The sequence below is a fragment of the Harpia harpyja genome, chromosome 5 (genome assembly GCF_026419915.1).
Source record: "Harpia harpyja isolate bHarHar1 chromosome 5, bHarHar1 primary haplotype, whole genome shotgun sequence".
NCBI classification, from domain to species: domain Eukaryota; kingdom Metazoa; phylum Chordata; class Aves; order Accipitriformes; family Accipitridae; genus Harpia; species Harpia harpyja.
The window spans coordinates 20,310,842-20,338,663 of record NC_068944.1 but is presented as its reverse complement, the minus strand read 5'-3'; the positions used below and the strand labels follow the sequence as shown (position 1 = coordinate 20,338,663).

The window sequence follows — 27,822 nt, the reverse complement described above, 5'->3', positions numbered from 1 at the left end:
TTTACTTTGATGCATGTAAGATTTAAATCTTGGTGGGTTTTTTTCTACAGATTTTAATTAAATGGGCAAAATTTAGTTGTATTGCTGCTTCCCTAGTAAGAACTTCAGTGTAGGCAATCTATGCAATAGCCTTTAAAAAAAAAAAAAGCTGCTTTTTTTTTCTTGCATGGAGATGCTATTAGATATGCTACTAGAAGTATTTAAATAATTGCAACTTAACTATGTTTAGTTATGCAATATCCTTTATTGTAAATATGTGCTATCTTGCATGAAAACTTGCAACGTGAAGTGTACAGCAGTCATCTCTGTCAGTTGGGGAGATCCTGCTTCACTGCAAGTATGGGGGAGAAAAAGAAACTAGAGACTGACTAGTGGGCCAAGCTTTATAAACTGTGTGAGAGAGATGGGGAATTTCTAAAATACCAATGAAACTGGTTTCAAAGGATAAAAGGATTTGGGGAGATAAGAAGTGTGACTGTTCTAAGTCCTACAGGTGCAGAATGCCAAAACTGTTGGATAAGACGTGCCTGCCTCATTCTGCCATGCCTTCACAGATCGCTGTGCTTTATTGATGTGATTTGTAGAGAGCAATGCTTTGCGGGGGCTTACCTTGCTGTGTTACAGCCAGCAATTTTACGAGGAGGTTCTGGCCATTGTATATTTGTTGTACCACTACTTGAAGAAGTCTGCCTTTTCTCAGGCGAGCCACAGCAGTCACATCCTCAGGATGCTGCGGCGGCTGTCAGGCTGCTGCTCTGGAGCCAAGTGAAATGGATTTCACATCCCGCACTAGCAAAAATCTCCCCTTCCTTCAGTCCCCTAAAAAAAATTCAGTTGTACGTGATTTTCAGACAAAGAACAGATGGGACCAATGTGTAGAAAGCCACTGTGCAGTACTGTGATGTCTGGCCTCTTACCCTTAGCAGAATTGTTGTAGTTGTGTTAGGTATTAAGACTGTGCTTCTTTGGGACTTGGACTTCATCATCTGGATGTGCCAGCTCAGGTTGATCACATCACATCTGTTTTCCTTTCCACTACACACTGAATGAGTATCTGTTCAATCCAATGTTGTGTTTGTCCCTTTGTCAGCATGGTAAGCAGTTGGGTTTTTCTGTTACACTCAACTTTAAGGCTGTTTCCAACCTTTCACGCAGTCTTGTACAGGTCAATAATGAAACTAGTTTAATGTTAAAAAAGCAAACAAAATTAAAAATCCCAACTCCAAGCCTGATTTTTCTGAGCTAATGGATGTCACAGCTTATAACTGGAGCATTGCATTCAAAAAGGAACAAAGCAGATTTTATTACTGTGATGATATGTCCTGCTTCTAGCTGCAGCAGAGCAATCTCCATCTGCCTGCCTTCAAGTTCTGCTTGCAGAGCTGTCACCCAGTCCCTGTTGTCTCTCTTGCTTCCCTGCTCCAGTCTTCATTTTTCTCCCTTCCCATTTTGTTTACCTCGTCCCACCCTCCCATTTCCCAATCTCTTTGCCTCTGGCACTCTCAGAACCGCAACTCCCAGGGTGCCAATTAATCTCTTTACATTAACAAGTCTCAGATTCAATAGTAGGAGTTGGAACTCTAGCAGGCCTTGGAGAAGACTCTGACCTTCATCCTGGACTGCCTCAGCCCAACTCAAATGTGCTAGAAAGGAGGAGGTGCAATTGATTTAGTGCTTCCCACCTGTTAACCTGGATGGTTCACTTCAGAACCATGACAATTTCTGTAACCTTACATTTGAGCAGTCTCTTGTGACACTTATTATTTTACACACCGTGGTGTGTTTGCTGGAATGAGATCATGGAGGACAGCAAGACTTCTGGAGGAATGTGTAGAGGTGCATGTTTACAAACAGTTTTGGTGCACAAAATCTGTGAAACATGGTCTAAACATTAGTGAAATGAACCAAAATATATAATCAGATATTTAATTAAATCAAGTGAAAAATCTAATTTTTAAATTGCAGTCAGTAGACCTCACTCTATAGAAATATCAGCAATGGGAACCATATGGAACTTTTATACTGTCTCAGTAATAATATATCCCCAAGTTCTTCATTTCACCAGTTCAGCTGCAGAGTTCTTAGATAAATGTATGTGCATCTGTTTTTCTCTGTGCGATTGACCGTTTCAGTTGGAATCCTAAGATGTGCTGTTGGTGGTCTTTGGCAAGCTGGCTAGTTGTGTCCTGCTCTGCAAAATGGAGAAAAGATTCTATCTGTGGTCTAGTTTGTCATCTTTAAGTTAAGCAACAGAAGATTTCAATCTCTCATGGACTGTTGGAGCTGACTCTGTCTTAACAGAGCTGTCTTTGGTTTGAAGAGGAATTGTCTTAATCTTTGTTACTACTTCAGCAGGAGAATTGCTGGGCTGGATGTCAGAGCACTACTGCTCCTTTCTGGCATCAACTGCATGAAAGAAATAGCATAAACAATGTTGTAGGTTATCTAATACAGGGGGATTTTTTTATTGCTCTGGAACAGAGATTATGTATGCCAGTGAGATATATATTTTAAATGAGTAGATACTTTCTAAAATGAATTCATTTATGACCTCTGTTGATCCTGACTCAGTGCCAGCTATATTTTAGTTGGTGTCAGCAATATGATGCCATATTTATCACGAGCTGAATAACAAGATGAGATGATCACAGTGCTTTTAGGTAGGAATAGTGATTGAGCTGGTTTAGAAGCAGGAAGTGTAGATGCAGGCTCAGCATTTCACTGCTCATCCTTAGTGTTCTGCTGCTACTTAAACCTTTCTCTGTTACAGCTTCTGCTGTGAGATTAGCTGTCAAGGAGGCCCAGGGAGAGACCATTGGTCAAGTAGATTTCCGACTGATTATTTTTATTCAATTCCCCTGACTGTTGGTAACAAATCACTGTATTATTTGCTGTGGAGCTTGTTCTCAGGTGTTTGACCAAGTTTTATGCTCCAAGAGAGTTACTCCTGTCAGCTGCGCATCAGGTGGTAAAAGCTGCTTCAGCAGGGATAAGTCTTGTTACTAAAACTAAAATGATTTAACTTGATGGTTTAATAAATCTGGTAATAAGAGAAATAATAAGTGAGAGAAGACTCACCTACTAAAAGAAGATAAACTTGACTGTTTAAAGGTTTATTTCCTTGTATTGAATTTGGAGGGGGGGTGAGTGGTGGGTGGTATCCAAACAGCAGAAACATGGCTAGTTAATGACAAACACTACTTAAGTTTAAAGGCCAGAATAACTAATCAGCAGATATTATGTCTAGAGATTTTTTTCTCTTTATTATTTGTCGTTATCTGTGTGGTTTTTATCATCTTGAGAAATGAAATAAATCAATGTGATTCTTAACAACATATATTGTGTCCTGGTCTGAACTGGACAAAGTGCTCACTGACCTTGAAGCCTGCAATGTTTTTGCTCTAAAGATAAGTTTGCCTGCTTCTTTGCATATACATCAAGAGTACTGTAGAAAAGACTTGAAGCTCGTAAGAAATACGAAACGCTGAATGAAAAAACAAATAGAGGTAACATCATTGTTTAATGCAGACTTCTAAAATCAAAGTTAAGGTAGTTTGCATGTTAAAGCTCTCTTCCAAACTTGCTGTTAGAAGAACCAAACATTTAGAGAGTATTTGCCTAATGGTATCTTATGGAAACTGTGTCTGTAGATTCCAATTCTTTTAGCTACATTGTGGTCTGAGTCAGGTTGACAGGGCTTTGTTTTAGCTGGCACTGAGTTGAAAGCACTTTGGAAATAGAAGTACCTAATGCAGAAGTTCTCTGCAGGTCTCTACAACGACAGTGTTACCTTCTTGGAAAGCCTCTCACAGATACTACGTTCTTCATATTCTCTAGAGTTTTAAGAATTAGTGGATTCTCTTTGTCTCCAAACAAAGCCAATGGAACTAATGCATGTAACAGCTGTGTCTATAACCACCCATTCTGCTTTTTATTTTACTTTGGAAGGGCACTTACAAACATGGAGTCCAAACAGAATGTAAGCAGAGTGTGAAGTTAATATTTTAGTGACCTGAATCGAGTGCAGCATTGTAATGTCAGTGCTTACACATGCTTCAGCCTTCAAGATACCCATTTCTCACTCTGTTGGACCAAATACAGTATCTTTAGCTTAGTAATGTGAGGAATTTCCCCGCTCTTAGCCAGTTGTACAAACACCCAAGATTATCTGCTTCACAAGTAACACTTTTGTTGTATAACATACCTGTTCAGAACTGACTGAATAAGAGAGGTGAGATTTTGATGGGCTTGACCAAAGGTAATTTAGGGACGAGTTTTACAGATTAAATTTTGCTGTTTGATTTCATTGTGATGGGGTTTTACCTGAATGCTTTTAACTCACCCTCCCACAACCATTCCCCCAAGGAATTTGTAGGACTCGGGCTTCAACATAGGTACATAATTCATAGAACATTTGGCAAGAGAGAGCTGTGAATAAATGCAGCAAAGGGTGGGGAAATCTAAACTGTAAAATCCACCTGGATTATGATGAGCTGTTCACAGGAACTTTATGCTCTCTGAAAGTGGCATAAAACAAACAAACATTAAATATTTTAACTCTGTTATTTAACATGGGTAATAGTAAAACCAGGAGCAATTCATAGAAAGTAGATTCAACTTCAGAAAAAATTTCCAGGAAATCCACAAGGTAATGAGAAAGTATGTTACCATGACTGTGAGCTCTCTGAGATACTGATGGAGGGATCATGCAATGGGTTTAAAGGAAAAGCCAGGCCCACACCAGAGACAGAGGATAGATGGGACCTGGGAAGACCTTGTTTTTCCATTTATAATTCTAATTATTAAGCACATTGTATGTAGTCCATGAGCAGGAAGCCAGTTAGACAAAAGATGGAGTAGTACTGAAAGTGCACACAGGGGAGGGAGTTGGAGCAGTGCCTTCTGCCCCTGGGCGAGATCTCTAGCTCTCCTGTGATGGCTGAAATTCTTTCAACACTTCAAGTAATCACCCTATAAGATGATTAAAAAGTCAGGAGAGTTTGGGGGTGGGGGGGTGGTGTTAAGCAATCAGAGCTGTCAACTGGAAAGACACGGGTACCCCTAAAAGAAAGGAGGGATTCAATGAAAAGAACAGATTTGTTTTTCAAGTATAGGCAGCATGTGTTTAATTACAGTGCTTTGTAAAACTCTAGTGTACAAGGACTAAATGCCATGTGGATTTAGGACAGGCAAGATCTCGTTAAACTAGCACCTTTCACATTTAATTGGAATTAGGAGAAAGCCAAGAATTTTCTCTTAGTTGTAAAGTGCTCAGTAAGATAACTTTTTTTAATACATGGATAACATAATTTCAGTGTACCTCATGCATTCTCAATAGCCATATTTCATAAATTTTTTAAAATGTGAAAATCTTCTTTCATAAGCAGGATGCAAGGGAAAAGATTCAAGGTACACAGGAGACAGTTGTTTTCTGGTGAATTTTCACAGATGTAGTTCTTATGCAAGCTAAATCATTCTGTTACCTGCATGTGTTGTTACTACATTATGAAAATTGAATTCACTGTCTCCTTGTGTGTTTCAGGTCGGCAAATTCCACCCTTAGATCCTCATGAAAACAGTAACAATGGAGCAATCAAACTTGGAAAGCAGACTTCACAGACGGGTAGGCGATGCTGCTGACCCAACTTGGTCTTTTTAGATTTACTTGAAAAACAGCACCGTTTGCTTTTTTCACTGGGAAAGGACTTCATGATCTCAGCGACGTCGCTCCTTATCTTGAAAGCAGTAATTTCAGTACTTCCCATGAGCAATAATGCAAGGACCAGAAGCAGAAAGCTTTACTTCAAAGGGATTTTGCAAAACCTAGTTGGAAAATCCTCTCTAATATCCTGTCAAAATTACAATGGCGAAGTACTCTGATTCCCTGTTTAAACCAATGACTGGTTTTTTGTTTTGTTTTTTTTTAATAAAAAGATCCTTTTATATATAAAATTTAGATTTGCTGCAAAAACTTCTCTTACATTGCAAAGTGGACTTGGCATGTTTTTTAGAGTTCTCTCTGTAATAATAGGGTGAAAAAAACCCATAAAGCCTGAATTTTTGCTTACAGTTTCTCTGCCGTCTTTCTAGCTGGACTCTGCTTCAGTATTTTTCTAAATCTATAGCTTCATCTCGTACTTTCAGTAAACATCAGGAAATGGACTGAATTTGCTAACCAGGAAAAAATGGATCCAAAGGATGAGTGAGTGCAATTTTTACAGGCTAGAAGTCAAAATCTGTGTCAGGAGGTGCTGTGTATGTGAAAGGAGGAGTTGTCATGAAGGAGACTGCTGGACCCCATGCAGTTCCAGTCTGCTCCAGAAAGAAGCGAAGATGCAGCCGCTGTGCTTTGCCTGAATTGATTCCCTTTCCAGGGCGTAGGCTTCATTAATTACTAAAATTGTAAAAAGAATATAAATGCCAGCTTAATCTCCACTACTTACCAGGTTTCTTCCAACTCTCTGCCCCAGACCAAAGTTGTCTCTGCTCACAGATGCCACTTCCTTGGTTTCTAAAAGAGGGTGCCACAGTGCCCCACTCCTTATGGTCCCACTGCTGCTCTTCAAGAAGTCTTCAAGTTGGACGAATGATACTGTACAAAAACAGTTTAAGAGAGCACAATACAATTTGGGGTTAAAGGCTGGAATCTAATAAAACAAACCAGAATGTTTCTCTACAAATGTAATTCTGTGAATTTGTGGAGTAGTCTCCTCACTTGTGTGGGGATGCAGTATGGAATACCCACTGCATGATACCTTTGAAGCTTGATGCACTTGAAAGTACAGTGTAGGAAAAAAGAATCCCAATAGGTGGTTATGAACTAGAAATAATGTAAAACTGTATGCGTTCTTCATTTCCATCTTTTATGAATGTGCGTGACTGAGATGATAGAATCCAAATTTATCATCTTCATCAATTTCACTGGAAATCAGAACTAGGGTAAGAAATGCAGGCTTCAAAACCAAAGCCCAGCCTGCATTCCACAACATTAATTTGCTCTCTTAGGAGGAAAGTTAACCTCACTGCACCTTTGTTGGGGGACTTACGAAAAGCGAACAAAATGGAAAAACAACTTTCTGTAATAAATCATGAACAGCCAGGCTAGAGCTGGGGTTTCATGTTTATACATAAAAACCAGACCTTATTGCCTAGTTGTGAGATTGCTTTGATAAAATGACAGTAATTATTAGAGCTTGGAACAGAGCCAGATGAAATCAATGGGAACATTTCTTTGTCTTCAGAGGGCTTGAAGTAGTTTTAGGTGGGAAATGTCCCACTGGGTTTTATCTAAGAATCTAAACTGCATTGTTTTTTTCACATATAATCCATTTCTCAGATATTTTGGACTCCTTTGAAAGTACTCATACTTGAAAATACCCCCTGGGATAATACACAGACTCAGATAGCTACCATGAGAAAGGATATTTTGGGTAAACTTTCAGTTGTCGCCTGTGCTGAGATATGATCTGTGCTGCTGCTTCATTGCAGCAACTATTTTACAGATAGTCCAGGGTTATTTAAGTGAAAATTCAGCAATCGTCATCGCTGGTAGTTGGGGAGTGGGACAGGCTCCTTTAGGGAATATTTCATCCCATCCTAGTACAAGCAAGTCTGCCAGGGGTGCCTGTCTCTTTCACCTGGCTGGGGAGGGAGAGGTTAACCTGGCCTTCAGCGCTAAAGAAATATCAAACTTATCAACATCACAGATTCATATAATTCATGGGATCTATGACCCAATGCTGCAAGAGATGTGGTTCTTCCTAAATAAAACCCAGTAAAAGGCTAGACCTATTACCAAGAAAACAAGGTGAGATCAAACCCACATTTTTAAAGGTGTCATAAATTTCAGTTCAACTTATAATAGTTATGCATAACTGATTTTTAAGCTTTCATGAATTTTTGCAGCACATTTCTTTTTTTTTTAACGTGACATCTCAAAACTCATTAAACCCTATGTGAGATGCCTGAAAGCTTTGTAAGACAATTCTGCAAATACCTTGTACACTCTAATTTATGCTAGAACTGGCAATTGATGCTGATCTGTTTGGGATATTGTCCTGAACAGCCAGCTTTCACAGCTGCCATTGAGCTGTATGCGAATCAGAACAGGTTTATGAGTTATATGTTAAAATAGTTTAAAATTGGAAGTTGTTACAGTGGATCTCGGCAGATTTTAAAATTCAAATGCTGGCTAAGTAGGCTCAAAGATTTTTTTGCATTTGGTGGGCCAAATCTAAATCACCTTATTCTGCTTTTAGTCAAGAAAAAGATTTAAATTAATAAGGATTCTGATTGTATAAGTTCTTGAGCTTTGGGTTACAGTGAGCTTCAGTAGGGATGGATCTCTGAAGTCACAGGTGAAAAAATAACAGGCCATTGTGCTGTGCAGAGCAGCTCGCATTTTTGAAGACAGGGCTCGCCTTCGATGATGGGGTTGCCTCTCTGCTGTTTGTCAAAGCTGAAGTGCAGCTTGAGCATGCCTCTTAAATGGGGGAATGGTTTGTTTTAAAAATTGTGATTTTCAAATGTAAAATTCATGGTTTCTGCTTCCTTTTGTTGCCTGTGTTGCTTGGAAAGTACCACCACCCTTCACAAACAGCCATAAGAATGACATACAAAAAACCCCCAAACGTGGAGTCAAAAGTTTCAGCAGCAACCAGAATTCCTCTTAGTAGTTAATGGCTTGTGAAGAGCTAAATTACTGTACAGGAGCACCTGACTGTAGCTGATTTACTCTAATAATAATAATAATGATTAATAATAATAATGCTGCAGTTCTAGTTGGCCAGCTGGTGCTGGATTTGTCGAAGATTTGTTTTCTCAAGAGAGCTGGCAGCAGGACTGAGGCACAGGCTGCACTGCCAAGGATGTTTGGTGGAGCTTGTTTGCACCATGACTCAAGACTGTGACTGTCCAGTTGTGGGTGACTTGCTTTTCTGGCTTGTCATGAACTAGTTTAAAAACAAGGTTATGAAGGAACTAGTTTTCATATATGCTCTGCATATGTGTGTATATATAAGTACAGTTTTATATTGTTATGCTGACATGTAGTGTTTTTTCACTATGGTTCTCATATACTGCACGTTGTATTCTGTAAGTCTATTTTTTTGTTAATGATCATTTCAACTTTATGAACTTAAAGTTACGGATCAAAGGTAGCAAGAAGATGGAGACATGCATAGGTACAATTGTTGACTTGCCATTCTTATGCATGAAAATGGCATATTGTAGAAAAAGTTTGTCTTGCAGACTGAGAAATCTAAAAAAGGCCACTATTATCCAAGAATTGGGACTCAGAAGTAATAAAGTGACACTCCAAAGGAAAAAAAAAAGGAAAAGAAAAGAAGTTGATTATTTTTGTTTGTGGTATAGCAGGTCTACCTAAAGTGCTGCAGTGTAACATGGGTCTGTATCAACACCTAGAAAAGTCACCTGTCATCCCTTCTCTTCACTAATCCTTCACGGCACATGGTAATACGCATGACTAGAAAGACTAGACATGTGAGCTCTGACTACAATCAGACCTTTTCAGTACAATGATAATACATTTTACTATCCTACCCTTAATTATTTAAACCAGAGTCAGTGATAAATTGTCAATTTAAAACCACCTGCTAAGTACTCTTCCTCTGTTTTGTTTATATAAGGGCTTTGACTGGGCTGGACCCACTCGCTTCATGTATGGGATGCTGCAATCTGTTAATACTTTACCTTCTGTTTTACATATTAATTGTATCATACCTAATAATATTTTTTGCCCTAAAATGTAGTTTTTGTGTTTTATTTAACCTACAATGATTAACGCTAATAAATGTTTTAAATAACTCTGATTTGGGGATGTCTCTGGTTTCAATAAAGCAGAACAAAATAGGTCCCATTTTTCACGTCGGTTGCTCTTGAAAAAGGGCTGTCTGCAGTCTGTGGATTGCTTACCTGGGATTTAAATGCTGCATGAAACGTGTGTGGCTGGCCTTTTAGCAGAAACTGAATGCGTTCCTGGGGGATCCTGCAGTGCAGGCGAACTTTCAAAAATCAGAAAATGATGATCTGAAAATCCCTTTGCTAAGTTATTTGATTTATCCATTAGAAGAGAGGTACCTGAGTGGCCAGTTACCAGCTTGGAAATTCAGAGTAGTAGCTGTCAGTAGAAAGTGAGCTTGCAGTTAACCACTTGCTTTGAATAGCAACCATGACTAGGCTCATAAGACACTTTCTCTTTTGTATGTTTTTGTTTCGGCGGTACATTTAATTTTTTTTTCCTACTTTATGTCCCTCAAACTTGTCTTCAGGAGTTAAGAATTAACATTCCATTAAGAAGCATGCAGTATTTCATACCTCTTGGTGCTGTTTCAAGAGGTCTTTAAACTCACCAGAAGTTTTTTGCACTGGCTGACTCATATTTTCAAAGTTGTTATCACAGCTATGAGGACTATGAATAAAGGGTTGGGTTTTTAAGGAAAAATGGGTTTTTAAGGAAAAATGGGTTTTTAAGGAAAAACAGGGTTTTGGAGTAAGGCTTTTCTGACTACTATGATAAATTCAACACACACCAGTACACAGGAAGCACAGTAACTCAAATAACAGCACAGAACACCATCTCTACGTAAGGAGAAACCAGTATTTCAAATGGGATTACACAGGTTCTGAGTTTAGTTACTGCTTGAAGATACCTGGCAGGATCTGTTCCCTGCTTTAAAGCTTTTATAATCACATTAAAAAAAATCGTGTATCTTATCTCCAGCTATGCATAAACAAAAATGAACCCAGGTGCCTAACCGTAAACTGGAAAAGGTGATGTATTTAATTCAAGGAAAGCCTAAGTAAGCCCCTCTTCACTATTATCAGTGTGTTGGAAAATCAGAAGTGAACGCTGTTTGTCCTTTCAGTCTGGAAAGAGTTGTGCCCCTTGATGGATCAGTCCTTGTGTTGTCAGTGGGGTGTTTCACATGGCTTGAAAGCATGTTCCTGTAGTACCTGAGGTTAGTTTAGAGTAGAATTTAGCAATGAGAGGCGAGCAGTACAACTGCCTGGAAAATAAACCTCCTCTGCTTTTCTTTTAAAGACTGACGGTTGTGTCTCAGGGTACTTAAGGAAAAGTACTTGACATTTCGGCCTTCAAAATCTTCACGACTGTGGCTTCAGTCTTTCTGCAAAGAGCATCATAGGACACCCTGCTGTGATCTCCTGAGCACTGTTCTGAAATCAGGACAGCAAGGCTGATGAAACAGTCCGTGTAGCCACTCCATACCGCCACCCCCTCACTTAATCTGCAAAAGTCTTTAGGCTACTACCAGGTTTGTGAAATGCCTCCCTTCCCTGACAGGAGAACAATAAGCTGCAGGTTTTTGGTTTGTTTTTGGTTTTGGTTTTTTTTTTTACCCCTTGATGTTGTTTTACACAAGACTACAGAGTAATTTCCTTAAAGCATTAAAACACTCATGGGAGGATAGACTGGCTAAAATTATTTGTACAAATGTCTCCGTTAATTGGCGCAGTTTACTCCCTAAGGACTCTGCGTCAACGATAGGATGCATTCATGTGTAATGGGGTTCTTGACCATTAATAAGGTCCACTTTTGATTACATCTATTTTTTAACAGCTGGACCAGGGGTAAATTCATTGCTTGATATAAATGCTTTCTCACTGTCCAAAAGTAAAACTCTTCACTAGAAACTGTAAAATCAATGGTTGACCGCATTTAGCAGGTTAGATGAGAAGGAATAAGTAATAGCATAATGTAGCATAATGCAGCCTTTTTCGTGCCTGAAAAATCTATTTCAGAGGGGTTTCTTCTCTTTCAATTAAGAAAAGTCCTTATTGCAAAATGTCTGTATTTCTGATACTACCAAGTGGGTCTTGATGCGGGTTAGTTTACATTATCACTTGTCACTGCTGTGTATTTTGTGGGAACGTGAGGACAGGCTTGTGCTACTAGCATTCATAATCACTGTGTTTTCCATAGATATGGTGTAGAAGTGTTACTGAAATTGTTTTGTAACACAGTTGTGAAAACTTGAAGACAGTACACTGGCAGAACTTGAAGTGTAAGAGACCTGTACTAACTTGCATTTAGTGTCACGCCAATTAACAAGTTTTTAATAAGTTGTCATTATTCAGTGCAGAAAAGTGTAGCACTAGGGTGGAAGAGAATTTTGAGGCTGCTGGTTAGGTATTAAACATTTATCAGCTTGGGAAGGATTTCTTTTTTCTGGCTTTTAAATTACTCCAGCCAGAAATCATTTTTATCCCTCAGACTCCCTGAAGTATTTAAAAAAAACCAAAAGCTTTCTTTGAAAAGTACTGACCTTGTTTTCTCAAAACCTCCCTGAGAACCTGAGCTTTATCTTTCCCATCATCTGTCAGAAGTTCTTTGAGACAGACCTTATTTATGATGAAACACTCAACCTTTCTGATTGCCACACTCTGGGAATTTTAGAAAACAAAAAATGCATTTCCCTCGAAGTCCATTTAATTCACATTTATTTTACCTAGTCAGTGCCATTCCTGCTCCCTCCATGGCAGTAAAATACATGTTTAAATTAGAAGATAAATACCTAACAACTAAATCCCTGTTCCCCTACAGCAAGTAGGGTACTCTGGGGAAATGATCTGTTACGGACTAAGAGACAATCCCCACGGTTCTGATTACATATTGAGAAGTACCAATCAATAAGGAAGTCAGCTTCCACATCTAGGAGATGCCCTTGAGGAAAATGAACATCACGTTCCTTCCTCTTTGTCAATATAACATGACTTGGGGGCTACGCGACAGCGTTGCTGTTACTGACTTAAAATAAATAAAGAAATGAATAAGAGGATAGTAACAGTTTCTCTTCACTTGTTTAATAGGGTTAAAATGTAGGTTAAGCACCTTATAAAAAGAAATCCCTGCTTCTTGTCATCTTCAAAGGATCTGCCTGCTTTGCTGACAAATATATGTCGGGAGTTTTCACAGAGGTTTAGCAAGAAAGAGCAACCTGGATGACACAGTGCATTTCAAAATCTCTTTCCAATATTCTAGCTCTGCAAAAACAGAAGTCATCAGCAAACCTAGAATCACTAACAAGTATCCAAGTTCCTGTCTGTGTTCATCACTCATCACGTGGGACAATTTTGCACTGTAGATATTTACTAAAAAAGCATAAAATGTGTAGTAGGAATCTAATAAGAGCCCTTGGAAAGAAGGACGTTCAAAATAAAGACTTAAATTTTCTGTGCTATTTCTTGAGACCGTCAGGAACCCGAGGGAGAATTAAATAGCTTTCCTGGCACCATTCCCTTTAGAGATACCGTTTGTCCTCTGAGTTCCACCACACTCTGTAGGTCATTCCTGGTTCTCGGGGAAAATTTGCTTTCAATGTGGCAACCTGAACCGCCTGCTGGCACCAGACCAGCTCTCCTCCCACGGCACAGCCTTTGACACCACAATGGTTCTCCCCATAGCCTCCGTAAGGAGGGACAGAAGCCGTATTAGCAGCTGATGTTTCTCATGGAGGTGACTCTGTTTCTTGGCAGTTTTGAATACAAAGGAGGCTTTTGAGATATGCTGGAAATATGAACTCATAATGATCTAGGAAAGGGCTCTCAACAGATAAGCTTGTTTCCCTCGTGACAGAGATACCAGAAAAGGAAACACTTTTTTTTGTAAGTTTAGAACTTGTCATGCTTTAAGCCCTGCCAGCAACTAGGCACCACACAGCCACTTGCTCACTCCCCACCCACCGCAGTGGGATGGGAAGGAGAATTGGAAAAAAAGTAAAACTCATGGGTTGAGATAAGAATGATTTAATAACTAAAGTAAAATAAAATGTAACACTAACAATAATAAAAATAATAATAAAATATACTACAACTACTAGTAATGAAAAAGAATATTAAAAAAACCCACAAACCAACAACCAAGAAGAGACAAGTGATGCACAAGGCAATTGCTCACCACCCGCTGACCGATGCCCGAGCAGTGATCCGCCCCTCCCAGCCAACCCCCCCCAGGTTACGTACTGTGCATGACGTTCTATGGTATGGAATATCCCTTTGGGTAGTTCGGGTCAGCTGTCCTGGCCATGCTCCATCCCAGTTTCTTGTGTACCTCCTCACTGGCAGAGCATGGGAAACAGGAAAATCCTTAACTTGGGATAAACGCGACTTAGCAACAACTAAAACATTAGTGTGTTATCAACATTCTTCTCATACTGAATCCAAAACATAACACTATACCAGCTACTAAGAAGAAAATTAACTCTATCCCAGTCAAAACCAGGACAGAACTGAAAGAAAGGGACAAACAACATGATGATGTCCTACCCTGGAAGATACTCTTCATGGTGGGTCACAACCCCATTGAGGTGATAGAGAAGGAACAAAAGCCATGTCTGAAATAGAAAATTTGGATTTAGGATAAAAAGGATATCACATTATAAATGGTCCAAGAGTGCACATACATGCATTTCATGGCACAGCCATGTTAACACCATTGTTACTTGAGAATCCCAGCTAAAAAATAAGCATAAACAAATAGAAGATTAAGAGTGCATCAGGTGCCTAGACTCCACCTGTAAAAAATGATACCATATCTTTACCTGTGGGTATGCCTGAATTTACATAGTACAAAGTCCACTGAATAAAAGACGACACCCATTCATGTAATCCATGACACACCAGTTACTGAGTTGGAGCCCTGAACAAAGGGCTTTGGCTAATACATTCCAGTGCACTTACGCAGCCACCCTGCCTGCATGATTCAGCTTTTCATGAAGCTAGATTCTGGCTGAATGATGTCTTGGAATGATGGGTAGTTCTGCATGAAAAGTGCAAATTGTTCCAGAGAAGACAAAGGAAGAAAGAATAAGGTTGTGATTAATGTATCCAAGTAGATTTGCATTGACTGATTTAACCGCAGCATGTAGTATGTACTTAAGTACTTGCTGCTGGGAGTATAAAGGCTTTACAATAAGACAACATCCATCATCGAAAGATAAAATGGAGGGATTTTTATTTTATTTTTCCCGGGAGGAAATCGATGCCTTAGAAAATCCACAAGACCTGAGTCATCAAGTCATCACTGTTAGCAGGCATGTCTTTCAGACACCGCGCCTCATCTTGCTGTGAATCACACACCAGTAAAAGATGCATACCATGGCAGAAAATTGCACCCTTCCTTGTGTGACAGACACAGTTTAAAAAATGACAGGGCCTGAAGCAGCTACCAGAGGAGAAGGAGAGCCTCCGTCTGAGAAGCCTGTTTTGCATCATACCAGTGACAGTGAGGTGAAGATGTCTGGGAGCTACAGGTTTCAAAGCTCTGGGAAAGTGGTTACTGAGCTATTTGGCAAGGTGCGTCAGCCCACGTCTTTGGTCATGCAGGAGAGCCTGCTGTTACTGAGGCTGCCTTCTGACAGGTCTGCTTTTGAAGAAAGCTACCTTTTTTGGTGAAATGGTGCCCAAATTCCCATGAGAGGTCCCCATTTCCTGAGGCATTTGAGGAAAGTTCTTGTGTTCCCTGCCATTGTCAACCAGCATTGGTAGTTTTCCTTCCACTTAGCGGGAGCTTGAAGGCATAACTAAATCCTGGATGTGAGATAATTCCAATGTGTATTTTAAACCAGCCAGCCACAGGCAAGAAATGCGAGTTCAGGAAGTTGTGATTTTCTTTTGGTACCTTCAGGTCATGCTGGAAATGTAAGCAAGCCTTGTTTCAAGCTAGGTGGCCTACCTGACTTCATACACTACCATGTCATAGAAAGTGTGTGATGAGGTGATACAAAGGTTCTCTGTCAAATTTCACAATCATGTGCAATTTTAAACAGAACCATTACTATAATGTCACAGTTGTCATTTACCTACGTCTTTCGTACTCAGAGCTGGTCTATGGAGAGTGAGATTTTGACTGATTATTGACAGAGTATAAATTGCCTCCCTTCTCCCACCAGGGTAAATGCCTCCAGTTCAGGTATCCATCCTCTCTTCAGCTGCCATCCTTCTATGAGGCCATTGAATAAGAGCAATTTTGGGGCAGGGCTTTGAGGCCTTGAGGCTTGAGGTTGCCTCGGCATACATTGAATTACCACACTGTCAGGCCTCCAGGGCAACTCCCTCACTTTCATCAGAACTGGCCTCTGTATTGCCTCATACAAGAGTAGGCTTCATCGGTGGTTTTGTGCATTTCTAAGTTTTCCTGTGAGGCAACGGCAAATATTTCATTTCCTTATGATGTCATCTGGTATCTGCTGATGACACAATGAAGGAAAATAATGTTGAGTTGTATTAGCTACTCAACTCACACAAAGGCAACGAAGACAGTGAAAACCAAAAATGTGCAGAAATCTGTTTAAGCTCTTCTTGGGTAAACTCTATCGTTCTAGTTTCTAGAAAAGGAGTCCAGTAATTGATAGATGTTGCTATGGTCACCCCATCAAGCAAATTACTTCTGCTTGTGTTTAAGAATTAATCCATCTATGTTAGCCCAGCTGAAACAATCAGAAGTCGGGTCAGTCATAATGTGGCCAGAAGCCCTCCCATCCTGCCTAGTCTTTTATAAGGAGTCGTTACTGAAATTTGTTAGAAATCAGTCAGTGGCCCAAATACGTCATTCAGAAACCTCTATCCAGTTCACCCTTTAAGAGATAAACATAAGATTTAAAACCTCATTTCATTTTTCAATAAATATAAAGGAAAAATATTGTGAAGAAATATTGTGCGCGATGTCACTGGAATATACAAGCTTTCCCAAATGCATGGCAGTTTTTAAGGAAGAGCCCAATTCTCAGATTTAAAATGTGACTTAGTAAAAATGTAATGATGCGGTTCCTTGCTTTGCTGTCCATCAAAGCTATCCAGATCAAGCCTCCTAAGATTTGCTGAAGATTACATGCCAGACTTGGAAACTTGACTTAGAATGTGAATATTGTCTAAAGAGTGATCTTTCTGGCTTAGCCATCCCTAAGATTGAACATCCAATATTTTAACCTGGTTAAAAGTTTTGTTACTGATACATAAGCCAAAATCAAGCTCAGCTGTTTCTGTCACAATTGTATTGTCTCTGAATAGCTAAAAAGAGCAAAATGCAACGATCTCTTTTTTGAGATTATGCGAGTGAAACTGAATTAACCTGGGGACTAGTTTCTGGACAAGAAAGCACAGTTTTTACTAAGCTACTTTGAAAAGCTGAATTTTTTTCTGTTATAGTAATGAAGTGATATGAAATTCTTTCCCTTTCATTGTATGTGTGAGAGAATGTTCATCAGTTAAAGCAAAACACATTTAAATCTTCAGGGTTGAATGCTCCCAAGAATATAACAAAAATTGGTGGAGGTATTCTTGGAGCCATTCATATTCATTCTGAACAAGTACTGGTGCACAGGGGAAATTTCGGATGCCTGGTAAAAAGTGAATGTGGCACACTGTAAAGAATAAATGTGATGGGTTCAGATAATTACCAGCATTACACAGACCCTGGGCAAAATACTAATAAAGACAGATATGGGAAACAAATAGAAATTCATTCATAGGTAGTCGCTTATGTAATGTTAATCAATATATTTTTAATGGAAAATAGGTGCATTCAAGCAACAAGACAAGACTAAAACACAGTTGCTTAAGGTAGATGTATTGACTTAATACACTTGGATTGCTTTAAGACATTTGATGTAGCCCTGCATGACAATCTGGTAAAAAAATCCCAGTACTATACAAAATCAATTTACCTGTATCAAATGCTCTGCGAACCAATTAGCAGCTACCTCAGCATGTTTCTACTCTCTTCTAACGGGTTATTTAACAGCTTCAAAGGAGCCAACGCAGTTCAATGTCTTTATCAGTGATCTGGAAGAAAACATAAACTCTTTGCTGATAACTTTGCAAATGACACCAAAACTGCTGGAAAGGAAAGAAGGAAGAGAACAAAACAATGTAAGGGTATTTAACACCGTGCTTCAGATCTTAAGCCAGTGTTTAAAAATAGGATAAGTCTCAATATGGAAGAGATACTATCCCCTATCTGTCTATGGTGGGACTCTCTGAAGCCTCTGGTGCTGGCCCAGAGAGGGAGGGTGGTGAAATGAATAGAAACTACTCTGTGATCCACTATAGATTCCCATTTTCCTCATTTCTATTATTTGTCTTACTCGGGGAAGGAAAAAATGCAAGGAATGGCCAGGCACAGGAAAAAATCACATTCCAGGTTTGCAGTGGCTGACTCTGTTTTCTATTAAATTGCTATTAATTTCAGTTAAATTGCTTTATCTCATACTAGGGACAAATGGGGAGGAAAAAACACCTGCCTCATTTGAAGGTGAAAGGAGGGGAAGCTTGCTGGCCTGTCTGTCTGCTAGCCAGTGGGAAGAGAGGGGCAGGAGCAATGTGGATTAGGAGAGAGGGAAGGGAAAAAAACCCCAGCAAAATAGGACAGAAGTAGTTTTGGGGTGATGGAATGGGAGCAGAAGGGTCTCAATGCACTATAGTGTGTTTCTCTCTGAAAAGCAGAATTGAAGCCAGGAAACTTGTGGAATTAAAATAATGATTGCACAGTTAAAGTCTGTATTAAAAGGCATGCTCACAAAATATTTCAAGCGTTTCATTTCATGAATTTAACAGTGAAACATCTAGTTACATATTTCTCTGCAACAGGTATGTAGGCACAGGACCAAAGTAGCGGGTGAGTGGGTGCACTCTCCCAGCCTTCCCTGTTAGTGCTTGGTGTTGGGGGAGGAAAATGGCAAATATTCACAGTTGTAGGTGGAGAGCCCTGCACAGGGCTGCAGTGCCCTTAGCACCAGTGGGACCTGCTGAAGGGCAGGAGGGACTCGGCTGCCCACAGGGAAGGGGAGCATCGGGAATTGCGCACAGCGTGACAGATCGCTGGCCGACGGGCACACATGGGTTGGGAGCAGAAAGGTCCCCCATGGGTTAACACAGGTCAGAGCATCTTTTGCTACATGGGGCTTTCTGCAGGCCTTTTTACCCCTTGCGACTTCAAAAACGCTGTCAGGTATTCCAGCGTTGCCTCTGCAAAGTGTCCATACTTGTTTTAAGGTGACCCACCAAAGTAGCAGAACAAAGTCTGAAAGACACGTCCCTGTTCTTGCACAGTGTATCAATTGCTCATTGCTATCTAACAGGTCCTCACGGGTATCATTTGTACAATTAAGCTATAAATAATTCAGTGTTTGGCAGTCAAAGATTCCATCAATAATAATATGCAGACTTTTTTCTTTTTTTCTTCCCCGAATGCAAAGTAAATAAATATTTCATAACTGATCTCTCAGGTAGAGTGTTCAAGCTTGTGTGAAGACACAGAACACGTCTGCAACAAACAAACTGGAGTGGGGAGATGATTCTAGAAACCTGTGTCTTTCCTCCTAGACATAATGAATTAATCAAGAGCAAAGATCTTTCATGTGTGTATTAGCCCCATATTAGTAACCTTAGCTTCCTGCATCTGTTAGAGGAGCATTTTGAGCACTTGCCTGTTTCCTGCCACAAGGCAAGGGTAACAGAGAATTTCCAGGAGATGCACACAATCCATGAAAGCAGAGTGGCTGCAGATGCCTACAGGAGCTGTGATTTTGCAAATCTGCAAACTCTGAACTTTATGCATATTAGTATTCCTTTGGATTGCATAAATATGTGCAATTGCAGAGGCAGAGCTTTAGCTGGCATAAGTGCTTGTGATTTAATTGATCGTTCAGAGTGGAGGAAAACCTTTATGCTATTTGGTAACAGACTATGGGGGAATGGATATTTCATCAGTCACTATGAAACTGATTGAATCCACTGACAGTCTGAATTTCTCCACATCTCCCCTTCTTTTGCTCTGCCCATTTTCAGGCTCTCAGCTAATTTGATCTTTCAGCAGAGATGAACATTTCATTCTCACGTTCATGATACCTGTTTATTTTTGAAGTGTTGTTAACATAGTTTTTGCTGTCTCTTGCTGTCTTACCCTGCTTAATTGACGTAAAAAATAGCTGTCTAAAATGTTCTTCCTTGAGAAAAGTTGCTAATTTTTCCCCAGAGACCTTATCCTTGTGTCTGTCTTCAGTCAGTTCTGCTCAATTTTGTAAGAAAAATCTAGCACTGTTTGTTCAGTGTGTGTTTATTTTCTCTTGTAACCATTGCAAACTAATGTACCCTGGGAAAAGGAGTTGGATTCTTCTCATTTGCAAATACCATTAACAGAATTGTGGACCGAATTCCATACGCAGCTCCAAATTACACACTCAGTTAGGGCCTGATCCAATGCTTATTAAAGTCACTGGAAAAATTCCCCCTGATTTTAATGGACTGTAGCTCAGACCTTGGGGAAGGGACATTTCCACTGCAGATGATCAGTTTAATCTTTGAGCATGCTGGAATTTACACAGTGATAGACTCATAGGGCTGGAAAGGACTTCAGAGGTCATATCTCAAGGCAGGATCAGCTAAATTTATGTCTCCCAGCAGCTGTCTAACCTGTTCTTAAAGGTCAGTGACTGGGACTCCATGGATTGCGCTGCCAGGCAATCTTTTTCATTAATTATCCTTACTCTTAAGAAGTTCTTCATATCTGCTCTAAATAAGTTCTTGCACCGATCTACACCTGTTCCTTCCTGTCCTATTCAAAGTAAACGAGAGCAGACTATTTTCTTTCTCTTTGCAATAGTTTTTAATGTATTTGAAGACTATTGCTGAACACGTGAGTCAATCTTGTCTTCCTTAGGCTAAACAACCTCGGTATTTCAATCTGTTCTCATGTTTCAATCTGTCTGTTTTCTGGATCTTAGTCATTACAGGTCCTTTCTTCTGGACTCCCTTCAATGATCCCACACCTTTCCTGAAGAATAGTGCCCAAAACCGGTCACAGCACTTCAGTGCAGGTCTTACCAGCGCTTAGTAGAGGGAAAGCACTTCACGTGTCATGGAGGTGAGTTTCAACTACATACTTATGTTTGTATACTTATGACGCGTATCTGTTTTTTTGCTACATTTTAGCAAAGAGTTTGTGCATTTTTAGAAATGCAACACCAGCAAACAACAACCAACACACACACACACATTCCATATTTTGTATATTGAATTGTCTCATTACATCCCTCATGAATGTATATGAACTCTTAAGAACCAATTCTTGAAAACAGTATTAAAAAATCCATTTCCTTAGTAACTTTGTCTTTTATCAAAGGACTAATGTCTTTCCGCACATTTGAAATTGGGTCAGGGATCATTCAGTTCTTTAAATGCTACTTTAAACTACAAAGACAAGATACCATTTTTGTCTTGTTCCTACATAAGTTAATGGTCGAGGGCATTTTTGTGTTCGGCAGAACAGAATAGGTCCAAAATATGAAAAATACATCAAATTTTATGCTATAGCTATTTATGAGAATGCCATTTTGTGTTATTGGCTCCTCTCTACTTGAATATTCAACATGCATCGTATGTTTTTATAACAATGTCACTAGGTAAAGAAATACACTGTAGTTGAACAAGCTCGAAGACATTCAACTAAGATCTACCTTTCCAATCTGTGGCAACATTTCAATAATGCCATAAGTCTTCAATGATAGTGTGGACTGCAGTTTTACCTTTGATTTACAATATAACAAGTGGGCCTAAAATTGTATATGGAACTCATTAGCAGTCAAGTAAACGATGACTAGATCCTGCTGTATGAACAATTTTGTATTTCAGAAGATGAACAGCAGCACCAAAAGGCCAGGCATTTCCTTAAAGAGAAATTAAAACATACTCTTACCTTTATACCTTTGCATTTTGCAACATTCACTGACTTTGCGGTGCAGGACGCATGAGACGCTTCACTGAGCAAGATCTAGAATTTTCCCATTAACACAACAAGTAATGCAGCACTTGGTTGCTTTTTCTGACAGTCTTAATAATACCAAGAAATTGCAAAGAAGGTCATGATATTGTTTTATTGCAAGACATTTTCAAGTTCAGAATTGGAGGGACTGAATAAACTACCTGCATAATAAACTGTGGAAAACAGTATTATGAAACTGAACCTACTCTGCTACTTCTCAGGTACAGAGAGAGCTTGTTTAATATTTAATAGCAAATAGTTTTGAAAAATGTCAAACCACCTCCAAACTGAGATTTTATTACAACAATACTGAATTCAGAGCATGACAAACATTAAGATCTACAAACACACAGGACAAATGTTGACCTCAGATTAAGCAAATGTTATCCTTTTGCAAGCAGTGATGAAGATACTAAAGATGCTGCTGGAATGACATCATGCTCTCACTGAAATCAGTGAGAGAAGTTCTATTGACTACAATAGATCCAAGATGTCATTCTTGAGCTGTGCTATGAGGTGTTAAAATGAAATTAATCAGATCTTGGAGAAGGCTGCCAGATACTGCTGATCAACAGCACAGGTGTTGTTTAGTATGAAAAATTACATCAGTCTGGATGAAATAAAAGCATTAGATCAGAAATGACACTAAACACAACAAAACAGATTAATGCATTATTAAGGTTCGCAGTGTGTTCAAACAACAACAAAGACTACACTAAAAAACCATGCTCATACATAATTACCATTAAGCCACCCACTCAGTGTTTATGTATCAACTCTGCCATTACTATAACACAAAATGTGCAGGCTGAAGCTGGACAGGCAAGCACTGAGCCGCGCTGCCCGGGGAGGCTGTGAAATCTCTGTCCTCGGAGGTTTTAATGACCCCACAGGACAAAGCCCTGAGTGACCTGGCCTGAATTCAGCTTTGGCCCTGCTTTGAGCTGGAAATTGAACTGTGGCCCTCCTGGGGTCCCCTCCAGCCTCAGTGATGCTCCCTCTGTGAGCCATGGCTTGATGCTGTGCCCTGTCCTTCATTCCCTGCCTCTCCATATGCTGGTGATAAGGATTAACTCTGCCCTCCCCCAGCCCCTGCACATCCCCTGATGTCAGTTGTATCTATCGCGCAACCATGCCTAAGAAGGTGTTTGTACCGAAAACCACACATGGAAAAACCTGCAAGACCTGTTGTCATATTAAGGAGAGATCTTAACTTCTGGTTCTCCTCAAATTTTCTTATACAGGGGATGCATAAAAGAATTAGAAAACGGAGGTATTTCTGTCTTCTAAATCTGCATAGAGGAAGCTTCTTTTGAATTTGTACTCTTGACTGGTTTTTTTTAACCCCATTAAAAGGGGAAAAGACAGAACCTTTTGTGGCATTTACTATTTGGCAGCAGTTCCCCCTGTCTTGATTCTTTGCAAGCCAAGACCCAGTTCTTCTGGTACACAATCACCAGGTAATTCTGGAGCTGAATCACTGTTTCTGAGAAGTGTACACTATGGCTTAATCTTTGGTGGATTTGTTAACAGAAACAAAGAGTGGAGGTAACAGAGTAAGTGTCCATGTTAACAGAAGAAGAAAAAAACATACTAGGACAGAAAAAAACCCTCTGTCTTCCAGTTTATCTTCCAGATCCCAAGGGTAAGAATGCATAAACAGACTGGAACGTTGGTTTTGCTAACAAAGTCCAGCAGACCACCAGACAATAACTTTAAATATTGCACTGTAAATAAAGGATGTAAATGAAGATGCTGTTTCATGTGCTTCATAAAATAAGTCTGTAGCTGGAAAACTGCAGCCAGAGTAGTTGCAGACCTCTAATAACATTTTCACGTATATGCCACGTAACTCCACCTATTGAAGCCAATTCCAATCAGGTAACACTGCTCTGAAGTACTTTTCTAGAGCACTCCTCACTTATTTCTTCTTCAGTCAGTGATGGTATTAAAAGTCACATGGGTGTTTGCTGTTGGCAAGGGAGGCATGGAGCAAAGTGCTAAAGTAGGCAGGTGTGATGGTGGCAGGCCTGGAGGAGAGGCTGGCAGCTGAAATGGAAGGTGAGGGCTCTGCTGGAGCCAAGGCAGAGCCTGAACCTAAATTACTCCTCCCCTGCCAAATGGTCTCTAAACGCTTCCTTTGTGGCTGGGGCTGAGGCATTCACCAAAGAAATTATGTGATCCACAAGTCTTACTATGATGAGGAGCTGCTTTTGAAGGTAAAGCATTTTAGTCATTTCAATGTATTTATTATCAGGATGTATTTTTCAAATGGGTTATTATGGCCCTATACGTGTTCTCAGCATACCTACACCAGATTGCAAGAGAGGGAAAAGTAAATGTGTTAATCTTTCTGACTTCAGTTCCATCACCTGTACTCCAGCCTCCCACGAATACGAATTTACGTATCTTGCAGCCAGATGCTTCAGCAGTAGATTTAGGACACAGGAATCATCAAGGTTCAGATGGATTTGGCTATCTGTTTTTTCTTGTTTGTTTGTTACCGGTGTATTCAAATATCCCAAGATGCACCATCTGCTTGGAAGTATGGTATCAACGAAAAGGCCTGCAGTGGAAACACCGTGTCTGACAAAAAATGCAAGCAAGAAGGGTGGCAAATACACCGTGTTCCTGCCTACTAATAAATAACGGCTCCTACCTCTCACTCAGCTTTTGCAGGAGCTCAATCTCTCCCAACACCGACTCCCTGGCAACACCCCGAAGCCTTCACCCGACGGCAGTTCTCCCACTCGAGGAGAGTTTTTGGCCGTTCTCCAGGCCTCTTTGAGAGCCGGACCCCTCCACTCGGCTGCCCGGGAGCTGCCTTTAGGCCCGCCCGCAGCCGCCCCGAGGCGGGTACCCGCCAGCGGCCGGCAGCTGCCTCCCACCCCTCAAGCCTCCCCCGTGATCGGCCCGGGCCCGGGCCAGAGCCGCAGGCGGCCCAGGGGAGCCTGAGACTATTCGCCCAGTTCGCCCCTCTCCCTCTCACCGCCCCACCGCCCAGGCTCGCCCTCGTTCTCCAGCTCCGGGGGAAGGGCGGGCCCCGCGGGTCGCCAGGCCGGCGCCTCCCCACAGGCCCGTGAGCCCCGGGCAGAGGGGTGGGCCGCCAAGGGCGCCCGCCGCAGCCTCCGCCCGAGACTACAGCTCCCGGCACGCCCCGCGCCAGCCCCGCCCCGCCCGCCGCGCGGCGCGGCGGGAGCGGTAGTTCCGCCGGCCGGCTGCGCCCTGCCTCTTCCGGCGGTTCGCGGCCCACGCGTGTCGCTCCCGCCGCCCCTGCCCCACCTGCGTGCGCGGCTGGGGCGCCGCTTCTCCCCGCCCCGCTCCTGCGCCCCGGCGGCTCCAGCGGGGGGGGGGTGGTCGTGAGGGCCGGGCCGGGCCGCGGCGGGGGCGGGGGTCTCGCTCCGGCCGCCGGAGCGGGAGGGGGCGGGAGCGGCGCGCGGGCGCATGCGCGCAGGGTTCCCCACCGCCCCCGCCGCCCTCGTGCCCGCGGAGGGGTGGCGTTGCCGGGCGGCCGCCCAGCCAGTCGCGCAGGGAGGGCGGCGAGCGGGGCTCGGGGCGGCAGCGCGCGCGCGGCGGCTAGGCGGCAGCGCCCGCCCTCGGCCCGCGCCCCCCCGCCGGCAGCGCCCGCAGCCGCGCGGAGCCAGTGCCCGCCCGCCCGCCGCGAGGGAGCGGCGCCGCCGCCGCCCGGCCTCCCCCTCCCGCCCCTCCTCCTCCTCCTCCTCCCTCCTCCCCCCACTCCTCCTCCCGCCGGAGCGAGCGAGCGAGATGGCGGCCGCCGGGGCTCTGGCGAAGCACGAGCAGATCCTGGTGCTCGATCCGCCCACCGACCTCAAATTCAAAGGTGAGGGGGGGAGCCCGGCGCGGGGCAGGGGGGGGCAGCGGGACTGCCCGGCCCCGGCGGGGTCTCCCGTTTCGCCTCGGCCCCGGACCGCCTGCGGGCGCCTCGTCGTTCCCCCCTGCCCCGGGCCGCGGTGCCGAGCCCTGCCCGCCCGGCTCCGTCGGGGGGTGGGTGGGGGCTGGGGGGGGCGCCGCCATCTTGGGATCCCGTGGGGACTCGAGAGCCCGTCCGCGGCCCCGGCGCCCGCCCGCCAGGCGCGACGCTCGGGGCCCGGCCCCCCCCCCCCCTTCCGGCCCCCGCCGGTGCGCCGGTCCGCTCCCCTGCCCCCGCGCGTCCCCCCCAGGCGTGGCCGGCGCGGCCACCGCCGTGTCACCCCTTCGCCCGGCAGGCCCGGCCCTGGAGGAGCGGGGCCCGGGGAGGGGACGGGGCCCTGTCATCTCTGTGGGTGCGGGGGTCTGCGCGGCCGCCGGTCCCTCCCCGGGAGGTCTCCCTCTGGCTGTAGCGGATAGGAGCGGCCCCGAAGCGGGCGCTGCAGCGGGGAGGGGAGCCGGCGGGGAAGACTGGCTTCGGGAGGCTATCCTGCTCCCTGGCCTCCCCCCTCCCCGCCCCGGAGGGCCGGCTGCGGGCGCCTGCCAGAGCCCAGCCCCGGCCGCCGGCGGCGGCGGCCTCCCCGCGGGCTGCCGCGGGTTTGCGCCGTCGCTCTGGGCCGTGCGAGGAGGCGACCTGCGGGCGCTCGCAGCCCCTCCCCGGCCCGGCGCGTGACTCCCGCCCTTTCCGCCGGGTTGTCGCGTCTCGGGCGGGTTCGCGGTGCGTGGGGAGGCAGCGTGTCGGGAGTTTCTGTCCGTGGGACGCTGCGGGCCGACCGGCTGGCTCTGACCGGCCCGACGTGCTGCCGTCAAAACGGGCCCCCGTTAGCGCTGTTACCCTGCGGGCAGGGGCGGGGGGGTGTCTCTCCTGAAAAATCAGGTAGTTGCGAAAAGGGAGGCTCTCGCGAGGATGCGTGATCCTTGAAAGGCAAGGGCATAAAGCAAAGCGTGACCGAATAAGTAGTTTTCAGTAGCTTCCTGTGATTGTATTTCATACCCGTAAGGGGCATTGGAGAAGAGTCTTGTAACGTTTCGGGTTTGGAATCGGCAATCTTAGGTTTTTATTTTTTTTAAAGTTGTTAATGTTACCTGAACGTACGTTTTAAATCTTGTGACCCGTGTCAGCACATGTACTTCTCTAACCCTATAAATGTTTCTATTTTATTTTCCATTTTTAGTAGACTCATTTTCGTTGTTTTAGAGGGACAGAGTGGAATTTACGATGTTGTAAAAATCTTTAAATGGACAACTGGAGCAAATTAATGTTTATGATGGAGAAGAACACTGTATTCCCTCAAAAGACCTTTGGCTGGCCTGGCTTTTAGAAATAAAGGTTAAGACTGGTTTATCAAAGATCTTTAACAAACCGTACTTGTTTTATTGATCCCTCAAATCAATTAAAACCCAAAGTCTGTCTGATCACACATACTAATTTCTTCATAGCTTCAGTTTTTAAATTGCACATTCATAGACAGAGACAAAACCATAGTGGGAACTTATCTTTTTCACTTCTATTTTGCATTGTTGAAATGCTGCCAGGTCTGGCTGCACTCAGATTTCAATATTGTATTCTTATTGCAAGAACAGGTTGGAGGAAAATGTGTGATTTTTTTTTTTTTTAATTAGAAAGCTACTGTGTCTAATTTGAAGCTTTCAAATGTTGAGCTGTCTTCAAGCTGGAAGTAAGCCGTATTTATTTGATATGAAACGAAGTGTTGATACGGGGAATATAGAATAAATACTAGATTAGAAATTCTGTCTGTGTGAAGCCATTGTCAGTCAGGGATCTTTATTGTGGTGTGTTTATTTACTTAGAGCATGAAATGTGTATTCTTTAGGCATGAACTTTGATTTCAGGCTAATGCATATATTGGGAAAATTTCTGGAGAGCAGACTAGGCAAAACCAAAATCTGAAGCATAATGAGACTGCAGTCTTAATACTCCATGGAAAGCACTCTCTATTACTATATTATTAACAGTAATATACTATAGAAAGCTATCTATTGAGAGAGCTTCGAGTGCACTCTCAATAAATATTTTCTAACTGCTTATTATTCTGAGGTGTTTAAAAAGGTTTGTGGGCTGCAAACTAATTCAGTTC

General features: G+C 42.6%; 2 protein-coding genes and 2 long non-coding RNA genes across 7 annotated transcripts in view; 2 read left to right on the top strand and 2 right to left on the bottom strand.

Moving 5' to 3' along the window:
* RAB31 (RAB31, member RAS oncogene family) overlaps window positions 1–9,830 on the top strand; it is a 72,258-nt gene extending 62,428 nt beyond the window's left edge. For all 3 annotated transcript variants that reach the window (XM_052787816.1, XM_052787815.1, XM_052787814.1), the window contains one exon: window positions 5,543–9,830. In XM_052787816.1, coding sequence (XP_052643776.1) covers window positions 5,543–5,640 — 98 coding nt within the window. In that variant the 3' untranslated portion in view covers window positions 5,641–9,830. The remainder of the gene's footprint in view (window positions 1–5,542) is intronic.
* Window positions 138–25,195, bottom strand: LOC128142111 (uncharacterized). 2 transcript variants are annotated; one of them, XR_008235270.1, is made up of 6 exons: window positions 25,079–25,192; window positions 17,703–17,820; window positions 14,305–14,372; window positions 14,002–14,096; window positions 1,683–2,191; window positions 138–819 (listed from the first exon to the last, which is right to left on the bottom strand). It is a non-coding gene; the product is annotated as an uncharacterized LOC128142111 (long non-coding RNA). The 2 variants fall into 2 exon arrangements; XR_008235269.1 differs by lacking the exon at window positions 138–819 and having other exon boundaries at window positions 1,487–2,191; window positions 25,079–25,195.
* Window positions 21,883–25,047, bottom strand: LOC128142112 (uncharacterized). The gene is made up of 2 exons (XR_008235271.1): window positions 24,456–25,047; window positions 21,883–24,362 (listed from the first exon to the last, which is right to left on the bottom strand). It is a non-coding gene; the product is annotated as an uncharacterized LOC128142112 (long non-coding RNA).
* A 276-nt stretch (window positions 25,196–25,471) lies between the features above and the next one.
* Window positions 25,472–27,822, top strand: part of VAPA (VAMP associated protein A) — a 33,546-nt gene continuing 31,195 nt past the window's right edge. Inside the window, exon 1 of the mRNA XM_052787812.1 lies at window positions 25,472–25,637. Coding sequence (XP_052643772.1) covers window positions 25,562–25,637 — 76 coding nt within the window. The 5' untranslated portion in view covers window positions 25,472–25,561. The remainder of the gene's footprint in view (window positions 25,638–27,822) is intronic.